Here is a 15683-nt window from a genome sequence, read left to right on the forward strand (position 1 = left end):
CCAGTTTCTAGTACAAAATGAGTTATAGGCACAAAATAGACTTGTCGGGATCTTAACTACTGAACAATATGAAACTAAGAAATCAGAAAAAATATAAAAATGATAGATGTGTGCAGTTCTTCCCATCAGAAAAGAAGCACAATACAATTATTCAAATCAAGATGATAATGGAAAGTTTTTTGATTGTATATTTACATTCTTTAAACTATATTCTTACACTTCCATACATGTTTCATGCTTTATAAATAAAGCTCAATATCGACTTTATTATACGGTGGATACCACTTAACAATGCTAATTTTTTTTGTTGCCACAGCTGAGATAATATAATATTGTGACTAGGAGTTTCTGAAATCACTATATGGAGTTACTTCACTTACTACCAAATTATCATCCAGTAAGCATATAAGTTAACTTTTAAAATTAGAAAAGATTTTCATGTATTTCGTTCATCCATGCCTGTATGGGCTATTTGTCTTTCTTTTAATTTTTTTCTTTCTCTTTTTGAGATTGAAAAAGGTGCAAGCCCCACCATTTCTACTGCATGAGGGTGTGAATCAAACCCAGGTCTATTGTCAAGACGAGATTTTACCAACTCAACTATTTGGCACCCTACAAGTCATGCAGTCTTAGTGGATTGAAAAATAATGCCTACACAAATACTTTTAAAACTTAGAGTTGGATTTTAAATGTTTATTCTTTATCTCAACATTATAAGTATTATGGAAGCCATAGTTAACTTTCATTTTTTCCTCTCTCATGACACTAGTACTTGGCAGATAGAATGCATGTGAGTCTGACTATTCAGTAATTTGTTGGACAGCAATGAACCAATAGGTAAAATGTTTGGGATCAGATACTCTTTCATGAAATCTTATTTATGCTATGTGGTAATTGCACTCGCACTTTTGGTTAACATACTTGTTACTACATAAAACCTGGAGTGTATTTTCAAAAGAAGATAATGTACCTATGGAGGGGACAAACACTCCGAACATGGTTATACACAAGTATGTATCTACAACACGCATCCATACATCTGAGAGTGTGCACACGTGCACATTTATGTGACTGCTAAGAACCATCCTTGAGCTATGAGTCAAGAGATGAGTGTTTTCTTTCCTTATAATGCCAAAGTCCACGAGTTACGTTTCATCATGCTATACAATTCAAACTCTTATGGCACATATTCATGTTTCCGTCTTGCAGCAGTATAGCTGCAAGTACTCAGATAACAAAAGGCAACATATATCCAGGATCTTCAGCAAATATTTGACCATATATCTAGAAAGGTATATAGATACCTTGCACCCTTTCATACCTGTCTTGTTGGAAGATACTTCCTCCTGTAATTAAATATCGTATCTTCTGCATCATTTCTGCTAGAATATTGAAGCTCCACCTGCCAATGGATGAGATAAAATGATATACCAGGTCCCAGAAACTTCTGTCACTGGATCATGAAAACACTGATCAACAGTGACACTCAAAGTTGACCTTTTAAGTATAAAACTCCCACAGTTGGGCATTCATTGACTTGCAATATTGTTTGTAGATCTATCTAAATATCAGAAATAAATATCCACAAGAAGCCTATCTACAAAGTGAAAATACACAAGTTTAGATCCAGCAATGAAGTTAAATGTTCAAAATTGATCAACGCAATTTTCTACTAAGCCCTGGTAATTACCTTTTTCAGTAAGATTGAGGAGCATATATTAGTGGTGAATCTGGTGATCCTGCTAGTTTCTGGATTGCAAATTTTAAAACTGCCTGCTCCTAATAACAGAAAAGAGAGGCCTATGCAAAGTAGAAAACAAGACAAAAAATAGTGAAAGGATCTGATGGAGTTCGTTTCAAAGGATAGGAACTTAACAATATGAATTGGTGGAACAGAAATATTGGCTTGCTTAGATGTAAGTGATGCAAGGCATCAACAATCACTAAGACTAAAATAAAATAATAAAAATAAACCTTCTAACAGCTGGAATTATGTCCTTTTATTCTTTTGATAGCAGAAGACATATACCCAGCGGAGGATACCCCTCCCTAAATACCCCTAACTCCGCAAACCCTAGGGATTGAACCCAGACCTTTGGTACAACCACCAAGAGACTTTATCAACTTCATTCAGCTGGAAATGTGCTTGAATAGTATCAGAATCTTTTTCTACCCTCAGCCACAACAGTTTATTTAAAGCCAACCAAAACAGCTTATTCTTATACCTTGGGTTTGAAGCAATATCTGGTTTGTAAGGTTAACTCCGGTTTAAGGAATTCCATTATTCTAAGGTGCTCCATGGAGAGAGACTGATCAGACAAAGATGCAAAGCTGTCATCGAATCCGGTCAAACCTCAGATCTTAGTGTATTGTAGCCTATGACACATATATATTATGCCGAGTAGGATTTCCTTGCAAGTAAATGTTTTCAGTTGACAAACATAATATACTTCGTTTTGAGGAGTCGGTAAATGGGTCAGATTTTCATTGGAGATTCTGAATGTACCTAGTAAAGGGACCTCGAATCACAAGATTCACTAATCCATGAACATCAAAATCATGTGGTCATAATTAAACCACAACCCAGCTTCAAAATCATGAACATCGGTGCCGGCATCTTCTAACTACATAATATATAGCCATCATATATCCATAACAAAAGAATCTTTAAGCCAACTATTTGAGGCTGGTTGGTTCTATATAAAATATCTTAGAATGCACACTGAGATATCATGAGCAATATGAAACAATATACCAGAACCAGTTAATTGTTAGAACATGAAAAATATGATGGAACCTACTTCAGTTGGAAGTAGAACAACAGGGTGGCAATCAGTATCTGTCCCAACATCAATGACAATGGCTGTAAATTCACTCCCACCTTCTAGAAAAACTTCAACAATAACTTTATCATCAATGCCCTGCTGGTCATAGGAAACATTCAGTTGAAAGCAAAAGTTTTCCATCATTTTCTTTTCTATTGTATTTTATTAAAAAATCAGTGAATGTAATTACCTCTGATATTATATCAGTCGCTTTCCCAATGGCATCATCAACACCATGAGCAACTGCAACACCAATACTTGATCCTGCTCTAGTTGGCTTGACCTGCAAAACCAAAAATGTCAATCATGACTATATTGATATTCATTCCACAACATTTTAACATAAACCAAATGGGCCTTACCACAACTTTTCCTCTTTCTTGGTCCAGATGATTGCTCCAGAACCACTTTATTAATTCAGACTTGTCTGGTTGATTGTGCTAAATTTTCACACATACAAAATTAATTCCAAAGGAGCAAAAAGGATAGATGCTGCTTTCCAACCAGGAAATCCATAGTACAGACAACAAAGATAACAGAGATAGATTCTGAGACATACATTGTTGCTAGCATATCAACAACCTACACAAGATGGTCAGACTTGCAAACCTAAAGCAAGTTAGTAGAACAAAAGACCATGCTGAAGTGGCTTTAACAACACATTTACTAACATGAAGATCGAGCATTAATGTTTTCATATGCATAATGCTTCATTCTATTCATGCTCCATGGAATTGTAACGCCTTACACTGCAAACACAAAGAAGCAAGTAGGGGTGTGCAACAAAACTGAACAAACCACAAAACTGACCTGAGCCAGTTATTTCAGTTCGGTTTAGGTCGAGTTTTCGACATGCAGTCTGATTTTGGTTTGGAATTTCTTGGAACCGAAAAAATCGGTTCAATTTATAAGCTCTCACGCTTGGCGACAGGACCTGTAAGGATTCTTCTTTCAAAGCGAGAAATTTTCATTTAAATAGTCGATGTGGGACTAAATGGAACCAATTTCCTCAACCCTAACACTTCTAAGCAAGGTTTGTTGTATCGGTCGATACCAAGGTCCGCCGTACCGATACCAGTCGGCGTACCGGTGGCGGCTCAGACCGGTCCGACCCGGTCCCGGCCCGGACCGGTCCGAACCGTTTCTGTACCGGTTCCGTACCGATTCTTCAACAATAAACTACCGGTACCGGATTCCACGCTGATCCGCTACCGGTCCCAGGCCGGATCAGTACGGCAAACCATGGTCGATACCGTACCGTATCGAACATACCATACTATACTGGACGTACCGTACCGATACAGAATCAGTTTGTGATACTATACCGTACTAATACTGGGTACGCCGAATCTTACCATACCATACCGTGTACTGACACCATAATAGGATAGTACCAATATAGAGCATCGAGACAACAAATCTTGCTTCTAAGTCTTCGATCAAATATCAACAATCATCCATCACCCAAGCCTTTTAAGAAGCAGTATATATAGCCCATCACACCCAAGACAACGACCATGGCGTGCCCTAATTTTTTTCTCTTTCGAGCCTCTAGAACCCTAAATCCTGTACTCCTCCATCCATCACCATAGCAACTTGAAACCCTCGGCTCCCTTCAATCTCCTCCACTGCTGGTGTCTGTAAAAGGTCTTCTTTTTTCTTGTCTATTTCCTCATTTCTTTCTTCATTCTAGGATTGTTTATGAATTGTGAGATGGGTTTTCTCTAGGGGTCCAAAGGCTTGTTTCTCAAAACATTCGCAATGGTCGCCTGAGGGCTTTTGCCTCACCGGGCTTGAGGGCCTTTGCTGCTCGATCCTTTTTTGGATGTCTAAGATCGCCTTCAGTTGAAATTCCTTTCTTACGATTCCGTTGTGTAGTTCTACATTTTTTCCCGTTTGGTTGAAACTAGAAAGTTTATTTTTTTATCTATTTATGGTGGCATGTTTTCTCTTTTCCTCTTCTTATTGTTATAGATTTTTTTTTTACTAGTCACTCGTTGCTGGTTGCTAATTGCTGATGATGATAAATCCAAAAACTTGTTTCTCAAAACATTTGCAGTGGCTGCCTGCGGGCTTTCGCCTCGCCATGCTTGAGAGCCTTTGCTGCTCAATGCTTCCTTGGATATCTGAGATCGCGCCACCCCCCACACACACAAAAAAAAAAAAAACTTGGAATACCGTTGTTACAATTCTGTGTCTATTTTAGATTTTTCTCCCATCTGGTTGAACACTTTTTTTGTCTATTTATGGTTCCTTGTTATTATAGTTTAACTTGATAAACCGAACTGAACCAAAACGAATTTTTCAGGTCAGTTTGAACTGGTTTTTGTATTATGTCGGTTCAGTTTCAGTTTCAATTTTGGGAAACTGATTTTAGCCCGTTTGGTTTCAAAAATAACCCTAAACCGACCTGACCTGAACTGTGCACGCCCCAAGAAGCAAGGTTTTAAAATGACAATACGAAGACAAAAATTAAATGCTTCATATTATTCCTGCATTAGGAAAGTGCAGAAGTGTAAATTTACACGTTGCATACATGAAGAATCAAGTTCCTAGATTAAAACAGGAAATCCAAATACAGAATTATGTTCAGGACTCTAGAATTTGTCACTGTAATATCAATGGTAGAAACCCATCGAAGGTTGAATTTCGCTTAAGAGATAACAGAAGAGAAACAAAAAACAAGTGCTGATGACCAAGATAAAATTATATATCCCAAAACTGTTCTGATATATGAAAATGAGACATAATCTGATAATAGAATAAGATAAAATCAGACCAAGTAGAACAACATATCGCTATCACAAGTACATTGGACAAACCTTAACATTTACCAACTTTCACATGCTGCTAAATTTGTTCATCAAGTGTTATCAGTCAGATGTTTTTTATGCACATTAGTTAGCATATGTAAATTTGGCAACATTGCGCACATATTGTAATTAGCTCATTAGAAACCAGTACCCCAACTCTGCATGTATTTTGGGCAAGCATGCTCCTAAATAAGTATTGCAAATGTGTTCCATCTCCTCTTCCCTTGTTTATACTTCTTAATTCCAGTATCTATACAAATACTTTGCATCATTCCCTTTTTTGGGCTTTATACCTCTAAAGGAGTTCATGAAGATCAGAATTCCACGGGAGAGGCTGGTCATACATGCTTGATCTGATGCGTTAGAGGTCCACGGAGTTTCTGTCTAGTGCCATAGTATGAAACTCTAGTCAAATGCCTTATCTCTCCACTGTGTTGTCCTCGTCACTCTTAGAATACCGTAGTAGGAAACTAGGGGTGAACCAATCCGAAATTATTCTTTTTCTTTTTCTTGGTTGTGGGGCAGGGGATGGGGTGTGGTTGGTTGCCAGGTGGGAGCTCTTTGAGGACATCAATGTTTGCTCTCTTCCCTTGTTTCTACTTCTTAATTCCATTATGTATACAAATACTATTTTATCATTCCCTTTCTTTGGCTTTCTACCTCTAAGGAGTTCATGCAGATCTGAATTCCACAGGGAAGGCAGATCATACATGCTTGATCCAATGCTTTAGAGGTCCATGGAGTTTCTGTCTAGTGCCATAGTATGAAACTTTAGTCGAATATGTTATATCTCTCCATTGTGTTCTCCTTCACATCACTCTCTGAAGACTATAGCAGGAAATAGGGGCGAAGAAGTCTGTTTTTTTTTCTCTTTTTTTTGGGGGGGCGGGGGAGGGTTGGCTGCAGGTGGGAGCTCTTTGAGGACATTTATGCTTGCTCTTCACAAGGTTTGTCATCCCAGATATTCAAATGCTCAGCCATGGCTAGTACACAGATTGATGACCATTACATTAGCTCGTGAGAAGCCATTATGGATAATGGATATCAACAGTATTTCTGCATCCATATCATGGGTCATGGCTACCCTGTGCCAGGCTTCTGATTCTATACTACACAATCAACCAACATTATCACTGGCATTAGATTATCATTAAGAGATATGTAAACCAAAACAAAACCCAATTAAAAGCATATGTAATGCTGGTATAGGCATTCTATATGATCAGGTAGCCTATCAAATCAATTAAACATAATCTTCATACAATTTTAGAAGTATCGTCTCCATTATTCCCCAGTATTCTTGGCATTGGCATAGACCTTACGTCTCTGTTTTGACCTGTCTTTATTTTTCTCCCCTTCAACTTTAAAAACACAATACCAATCGCATCACATATTACTATATAAAAAAGTTATGAATGAACAATACAAAAATGCAATGATATTTAATCAATGCTATGCAGCAGGCCATGCAATCATAACCAACAATATACTAGGTAACAAAAATAAAGTATGACAATATAACAATAATTAAATAAAGTAGTGAGTGTAGAGTTACACCTCTACAAGAAAACTTGGTACCGTCACAAATCCTTGTTTGCTCAGCTCCAAGGATGCATTGTACTACCAATGAAATAAAAACAAAAAAAAAGATACCATTAGGTATTATATTAAGAAGAAATTAGATTTAGTTTAAGGCATAGTACCATGTAGAATTATTTATGGATGTTATATGAATAAATGAATTGTACACATTGATCATTTAAGTCATATAAAGCTGCTGCCTATGTCTATCTTGTTTCTCAATTAACAAACTAATCATAATCATAATCATCTAGCCTCTACCCAACTATTTGGGGTCCGAATTTTATAGATTTTCATTTGCCAAGTATTCCTATCTGGAGCCACTTATGATGTTATTCCAAGTTTCTTCATATCCTTCCTCATAACCTCCATCCATGTTAGTTTAGGTCTTCCTATTCCTTTCTTACAACCTTAACACAAACTAAAGTACCTCTGCTTACAGGAGTCCTCCTCATATCTTTGTTGTATATGTACATACCATCTCATCTGATTTTCCATCTTTTCCTTAATATGTACAGCTCTTCTAATATATATATTTCGGAATCTATCCTTCTTAGTTTTACCACCCATCCATCTTAACATTCTCATTTCTATTGTACTCAATTTATTTTCACATATTTTCTTTATTGTCCAATACTCTGAGCTATATAATGTTGTAGACCTTATTGTTGCTTTATAAATTCTTTTCTTAAGTCTCCAAGATATGCATCTATCACATAATATTTCAAACGCACCTTTCCACTTCATCCAAGCAACTCCAATTCTATTACACATATCTTCATCTATATCCCTACTATTGTTTTATAATAAAATCCTAAACAATAAAATCAATCACTTTATGGTATCTCTTGTCTATTGGTCTTAGTTGATATTACATATTCATTTCCATCCTCATGAAGTTCACATTGCATATACTCTATCTTTGCTCTACTAAATTTAATCCCTTATCCTCTAAACTTTTTCTTCATAAGTCCCATTTAGTATTTGATTTACTTTTCTTTTCATCAATCAATAAAATATCGTCCACAAAAAACAGATCGTGGTACATCTTCTTGAATGTTAGCTATGAGTTTATCTATAATTAATATCTTATATTGGCTTAGTGCTGATCCTTGATGTAAGTCTATTGTGATTGGAAAAACACTTATTCTATCGCGGGAACACCAAACACTTGTTAGTGCCCAACATAAATGCCCTCAATTATTTCAATATATCATTTATATATACTCTTCCTTCTTAAGCCTACCAAATCACTTTTCTGGGCATCTTATCATAAGATTTCCTAAATTAGTAAAGACCACATGTAGACTTTTCCCTCTTTCTATATCTTTTTATCGATTGTCTAAGTAAAAAGATAGCCTCCATTACTGATCTTTCAAGCGTAAACCCAGATTGGTTAATTGAAACGGTTGTTATTTTTTTTAATCTTTGTTCAATTATCCTTTCCCATAACTTCGTTGGCTGACCCATAAGATTAATTCGTTTTGTACATCACCTTTATTTTATGAACAGCTATATACTTCTCCTCCAACCATCTAGCATTTTCTCAATTTTTTATAATTATATTACATAGGTTAGTAAGCCAATTTAACCCAATATCTCCTATTTTTTAGTACTACAATACTCCATCGACAACCAAGATGCCCATAAAAATTGCAAGTATTGTAAACAACGAAGCAAGTAGATATAACAATGAACGAGAACTATGTTTTTGACTGACTAGAATAGGGGATTTATCAGGTATTATCTGATATACTAATGTTCTACAGTACCTAGTAATTTTTGAAGGAACAATGTCAGCACCATGGTTAAAAATAATCTCTAATATTATTAGAATGGTAATTTTACCTTTAGATAAAGTAGCTTATTAATTTCTACACTGATATGCATGTTTGTGCACGTTTAGACATAGTTTATTATTGTATACAAAATAGATCTTTCCTTGTACCAAAAAAAATTCTAGTGTCTCCATAATCATAAGAAGACAACATGGGCTTGAAACATGTGCTAATTTTTGATACAACATGAGCTTGAACCTTGTCTTCTGAACCAAGGTTCGCTGTCTCAGTACCGAACCCCGTAGCAGTGCCACACTAGCATAGTGTCAATACGGTATGAAATTTTTTTAGCATACCAAGTGTCAATACGCCATCCGTACCGGATACCGAATCGGTACAGTACGGTATGCCATGTACCGCCCGATTCGGGCCGATATGGCATACCATGTTCTCAACCATATCTCTACTTCTTAAGGGCTATTGAAAATTGTTCTAGGAGAAAGAAATGAACCTTAATTTCCTAGTTTCACTACCACCCTTTGGAAAAATGTAGCTGTGGTCCCTTTTCCCTTTCATATCTGCCTTTTGCTTTTGGGAAAAGATAGGTGCAATGGATTAGGTTGGGTTTAGGTCTTATATGGAGACAACACTAACTAGTTTTTGATTTTGCATCATAGCCCCAAAACCAACCTAACTAAATAGTTTTAGGTCAGACCAAGGTTCGTCGTCTCGGTACCAGATCTCGTATCGGTGACACACTAGCACAATGTCGATACGGTATGGAACGGAATTTTTTTTGGAATATCGAGTGTTGGTACGCCATCCGTGCCGAATATCGGTACCGAACTGGTATGGCACGTTACGCCCCGTACCGTCCGATTTAGGTTGGTTTTGCATACCATGGGTACAATATTTGAATTTTATTATCTGGATGCTATTGATTATCTCTTTCTCCAATAGAAAAAGGAGCAATAGACCCTTTCTCTATCAATAGTGAAAAATTGGGGAAACAAATAATGTCTACGTCTGGTGTAAGCTAAACATGATCTAATCAGTTTCAAGTTTGGGATATTAACCGGGACCTAGGTTTTGATAAAGTTTGTATTATAAGCCATACATGACATTTTAACCTTTAACCTTTAAAAGCAGAGGCTGCTCCTAATAAGAGCAATTGGCAGATCAGGACTTGTAAAGCTGATCTAGATTATTTGAACAAGGTTTCTAACCTTTTAAATTTAAACTCTAAAACTCAATTCTAGACTTGGTCACATCCAAATCAAACTACACTCCATCATGCAAATCCTACGATGTGTCGATTTCAAAACAGTCATATAATAAGTTATTATTTTGTGCCTAATATGAGTATAATATCTAATATTTTCCAATAACTAATATATATTCATTCCACCATGATTAGTAGTTAATAGAGTCTAGACTGCACACACACACATATAAATATATACACAAAGAGAGAGAGAGAGGTAGACTAGGATACATCATATACATAAATACATACATACATATGATTGGATAATGAGGGTTCATCGTCGATAACCCAAACCACTAGATGTGATCTACTATCTCTGAACTGCTTCCAAATATCATGTAATTTGAAGACCCCTAGCATATGCATCAAGTGGTCAAAAATTGGATAGTCTAAATAATATTTTTTTTGGTATCTAAGCAATTTACATGTAGCAGATCACATCCAACAGCCCGGATCATCAATGTTGGACCTCCATCATCCAATGATGATCTAGCCATATTTGAGTGGAGATACACTTGAGTATATCCTAGCCTACCTATATTATATGTATATATATTTACATACACACACACACACACACCTTCTTTTACCAAGAAGATCCATTAACACGAAACAGAGATAGCAATTTGCACCTTTCTGCTAAGAATCAAGCGCTAAACAAGTATGCATACTTGGTTACAAGAGAAGCAGCAAAACAATATCCTAAAATTGTTACGATCTAGAAGTGAAGATTGATTGCTTACCTTGTCGAATGCCTTGCGACACTCATCTGATGAAGTACCAACAAATGGCACATTCGCTTTCTCGAACAGCTCCTAAATGATTGAACATGAGTAGTATAGATGTTAATTTGATCATTTGATTACGATAAAAAAATGAGCTAAAAGTTAGCACATATGAAGCCAAACAAAGTTGCCTATTGCGTCCATGGGTTCCACAACAAGAATCACGTGAGACCAAGATAAGGAGAGTTATGTAGTGCCAGGTGTATGAAGGTCAAGGGCAATAACAATCATGTCACTTCAACTCTCCTCTTAATGGGCAGATTGATAGTATGTGATTTTTTTCCTAAAAAAATACAGATAATAAAACCCAATTCTATGTAGAAAAGCACGGGAAAGAATGTTTTCACATTTTTGATATTTCAGGACCCATCAATTTTTATTAAACATGTTCATAAGACTCATTCATTTTGATATTGTAACAAACCAACTTCCTTAAGCTTGTCAACTGCACAACCCCTAGGAGTAGCATTTAACTTTAATGAGTCATACGGTTATATTATCTCTTATATCATTCATATAACACTAGTGCATCTTTCAAAAAGTGTAGCCTTAAACAGAGCAAAATGGAGAAAATGGATTCATGGAGCCGACCCCAACTAGTTTGGTATTAACGCTTTGTTTCCTTTCATTTCGTTGAGTTGAGTTTATTTCATTCATAATACAAACCTGGATGCCACCATCTTCACCAAAACGACCATGAATAACTGGGAATGCTATATCCACGGAGACAGCAAGATGGGCAGCAAAGTCAGATAATGACTGAAAACCTTGGGCAAGGCTGCAAAAAATCAAGCAGAAAAAAGTAACATCCAAAATATATTAATTTGAACAAAGAAGGCAACATATTGAACTCAAAAGGCTAACCTCTCTAGTTTGAAATCAAAATCTGCAGGAGTATTTGAATACAACTGTGAAAAGAGTAAAATGGAAATAACATCACATTACTGACTTGCACAAGAGACATAACAGGAAAAATATGCAGTGAAATACATGATTTTGGATCTACAAGTGGTCCAGAAAGAAAAAATGTTAAAATATGCCAAGTATCATGGTCATTTAAATCATCTGTAAAGCTAACTTATTAGACATCTCTATGTTCAAAAACAGTTGTAAAGTACTTGTGACAGAAGAGAAAACAATTTACAGGTACCCTTGAACAAACAGATGTCAAACTTATCCAACTTCCGTGGCTGATAGAACTAGCCACAAATTGGCATAAGTATGTTAGATATAATAAAACTAAGTGAAATGACCGGGAAAAGCATTATGAACATTGCAAATATGTGATGATTCCATATATATGTTACAATTCCAAGGAACTCAAGTAATAAGCATTCGAGTTAATGCAATGGCCAATGGGATATGGAGAATGGCCCATATGTTCACCAAAGCTAGAGAAGACCCTTATACAATAGATTCACATTGCATATAAGGAAATGTTATTAGCAAATACAGACATGGTTCGCTGTACCAGCCCGAAACCAAGCGGTACACGGTATACCATACCGTACCAGTTCAATACTAGTAACCGGTACGGATGGCATACCGACACTCGGTATGCTGGAAAAATTCCATATTATGCTAGTGCAACATCGATACGGGGTCCCGTACCGGGACAGCAAATCTTGAATACAGGTATTCAATAGTGCACAGAAATTATCAGTCAAATTACAAATGATATTATAAAGTGAATAAATACTTAGAAACCTAGGATTCGGTATACCAACCTGGGCAGGTAATATTGCATATGCATTGAGATCACAGTCAATGTAGTAGCAGCTGACATGCAAATCTTCTCCCTGTGATGTAATGTGAACATGAATTTGAATATCATTTACAAAAAATAATACCAATTCCACATTCATCCCATTAATGATACCAAATTATTGTATATATACAGAGAAAATAATATTTGTCGAAATAGGCATAGGTATTTTAGTTAAAATACCTCAAAGAGAAAGCATTATAAACTCAAACCCCAAAAAATTCTCAACAGAATACAAAAAGCAGAAATTTGAAAGCCAATTTTAGAGAGAGCATATTCACTCACAGTCATATGAATTATGTTCCCTAATGATAACAATTACTTTGGTCAGAAGAGTGGCTAATGCCTAATCTCTAGAGAGATCACCAAATTAATATGAATCATCAGAAGGTAGATAAAAGTAACCATGTCAAGCCTTAACTAGATCAATCTTATGCTCATTGTCTGATTGCAAGGAAGTGGAGCTGGAAGCCATGTAAGTCATATTAGTAACCCATTTCCAGGGAATTAAATGCGTGCAACCAAGCAAGTATAGGAACTCAAGATTTCTTCCCCTTCTGTACATATTCGGTGTCACAGCTCACAAGTTAAAAATGATAATGTTTAGGCGCTTGCAACCCTGTTTAAAAGTAATAATCATTTTTAAACTATCCATATCATCAACTATAACTATACATATTCTGTACATAACATCACCACCAGAATCTTGCTTCTGTCTTGTCAAAATCAAATGCCTGAAACTGCGACTCAATACCAAAGTTTCTCAGACTACAGACATGCAACGGGACTAACATCAACCAACTCCACATAGCACTTCAACGTAACTCTAATTCAACAAACATATCATACTCAACATCAGAAATTCTAACCTACTAAAAGTTGGTATACTAACCGAGTTGTCGATCCAATAATTTGAGAAACAAAGCAATATAATCTTGAAAAAGACCTCTGTTTTGAACCCAAAACCAAGGAATACAAGTGCGTTCACATGTATTACTAGAAAAGATTTCATTTTACGGACAATATCGTAACGTTTTGCAATTACTAACAATTTCATTATTCGTCAACACTATCCTCGATTCTTGAAAAAAAAAAAAGAATCCACAACGAACGAAACCAACAAAGCTAGAACCTTGATCGCAGAAACATACCTGTATGTGATCAAGAACGGATCTTGCGGAGTTCAACGAAATCCCACGCTCCGCCGACGGACCCCCACAGACCAGCCCAACTCTCAAAGGCCTCCTCTCCTCCTCTTCCTCCCTCCTCTTCTCCTCTGCCACAGCACCAGCCTCAACCGACGCTCTAGGAACCCAAGAACCCAAGTCCCGCTTCGCCGATCGATGAGTCTCCAAGACTCTCTTTAAACCCGCAAGATACGGGAAACAAGAACCGTTCTTGCTCCGCATCGGCGCGATCCATGGAACTTCCCTCCGATTGGAGGCGTTCCTCTCGAGGTGGAAGGCGTCGACGGCGACGCCGGAGACGCGAGGAGGGCGGCATATGGACGACGCCATGGGAGAATAATTCTTCGAGAACTAGAGCTTCTTTGGTGTTGAGGTGGGGTTGGGGAGTAGTGGGAGAGGAAGGGAAGAGGGTTACTGGAATATTTGAAGCGGAGAAGAGCGACCATGGCGACAAATAGTGGGCACTACTATAATTCTTTTTTCGGGTTCCCTTACGAGGGGAAGCACCGATACGGGAGGGCCGCAGAAGGACCTTGTCGTTTGTGCCGTTTCGCCTGGGAATTTATACAAGTCGAGGTCATCTCAATGCCGTCCCTTCCGAGTGTCACGGTGGAGCCGAACTGATTAGACGGTCGGTGATCTCATCAGATGGCGCCGGCCGAAGGCGGGGCTAAAAAGCGGGCGCTATATCTATGGATATTCCGAATAACGGATAAATCTGAGACGCGATCGATCTTCCGTATGCGCTCTTCTTCGATCACCAGCCGCCCGTTAGAGTATTGCAGTGGGGAGCCCACACAGGACGAAGATATTCGGGATCCCAGATGATGGCGTGGATCGAACGCGAAGGGCGATATCCGTGGAGATTCTTGGATAAAGGGAAAATCCAAGGAAAGGAGGGATATTATATACGTTGTGATTGGATTAGTTGCGGAAAGGTGGGACCATCAAGGACGGCAATCTCGTAGGAGGCTTTAGCATTAAAATATGAATGAGAAAAATATGAATTGTGAGAGACATGAGGTAGCAATCCTCTTACCACCATGGGAAAATTGAAGCCGGCACTTTGTACAAATTTACAAATTCTTTTGCCGCAATGGATATAAATTTTGATTGCGTCTTGATATATAATCATCCTTCAATGGTTGCTAGCATGTCAAGATCCAGTTGAATAAAGTATCCTATCTAGTTCAAGGTTGATCCAATTGCTCAATCGCCATTACTAGTCTTAATCTCCCATCATAATTGGGAGAGACTTGTTGCTGCTGGGAACAGCCCGACCTAGTTACTAAGTTTGTGGAGGTTACTGAAGATCTCGGCTTGTGCACCGTCTAGATCAGAAAGATCAGATGAGAGTGTTGCACGCCTTTACAGCGATGTTCTGGTAGCTATATATTGTGCTCAAGCGGCAATGATCCCAACATCGAGTAGTCAAAAAAAGCTGATCCCAAAATGTATTAGGACCGATGCGATATTGTGCAGTCCACTGTTTTTTTTATAGTAAAAAATAGGAGGGAGGAAGAGAAAACCTCATCCGCGTAGCAGCTTCCACTGGGCCCCCCTTCCACTAGGGAATGTTCGATGCGAGTAGAAATTTTTGCTTATACCCTTCCCAACCCGTGGGTCACCCCACGTGTAAGTACGTCACTCCAGCGCCACCTGAACTAGATAGTGTTCCCACC

The 15683-nt window shown here is 37.5% G+C and overlaps 1 protein-coding gene and 1 non-coding gene across 4 annotated transcripts in view; one reads left to right on the forward strand and one right to left on the reverse strand.

The window, feature by feature from the left end:
- LOC103702084 overlaps window positions 1–14533 on the reverse strand; it is a 29932-nt gene extending 15399 nt beyond the window's left edge. For 2 of the 3 annotated variants that reach the window (XR_005510938.1, XM_008784375.4), the window contains exons 1-10: window positions 13966–14532; window positions 12777–12848; window positions 11914–11957; window positions 11716–11827; window positions 11008–11079; window positions 7196–7258; window positions 3188–3265; window positions 3016–3108; window positions 2802–2921; window positions 1322–1402 (exon numbers count right to left, since the gene is read on the reverse strand). Coding sequence is in view for 2 of the 3 variants with exons in the window: in XM_008784375.4 (XP_008782597.2) it covers window positions 1322–1402; window positions 2802–2921; window positions 3016–3108; window positions 3188–3265; window positions 7196–7258; window positions 11008–11079; window positions 11716–11827; window positions 11914–11957; window positions 12777–12848; window positions 13966–14331 (1101 nt within the window). In the remaining variant the exon portion in view is untranslated. Of the gene's footprint in view, window positions 1–1321; window positions 1403–2801; window positions 2922–3015; window positions 3109–3187; window positions 3266–7195; window positions 7259–11007; window positions 11080–11715; window positions 11828–11913; window positions 11958–12776; window positions 12849–13965 lie in introns of all 3 variants that reach the window. The other variant, XM_039124342.1, reaches the window with a different exon arrangement.
- On the forward strand, window positions 4838–4959 carry LOC120110339. Its single transcript, XR_005511282.1, has one exon. It is a non-coding gene; the product is annotated as a small nucleolar RNA SNORD14 (small nucleolar RNA).
- Window positions 14534–15683: the final 1150 nt, after the last annotated feature.

Source organism: Phoenix dactylifera, chromosome 3 (assembly GCF_009389715.1).
Source record: "Phoenix dactylifera cultivar Barhee BC4 chromosome 3, palm_55x_up_171113_PBpolish2nd_filt_p, whole genome shotgun sequence".
Classification (NCBI taxonomy): Eukaryota; Viridiplantae; Streptophyta; class Magnoliopsida; order Arecales; family Arecaceae; genus Phoenix; species Phoenix dactylifera.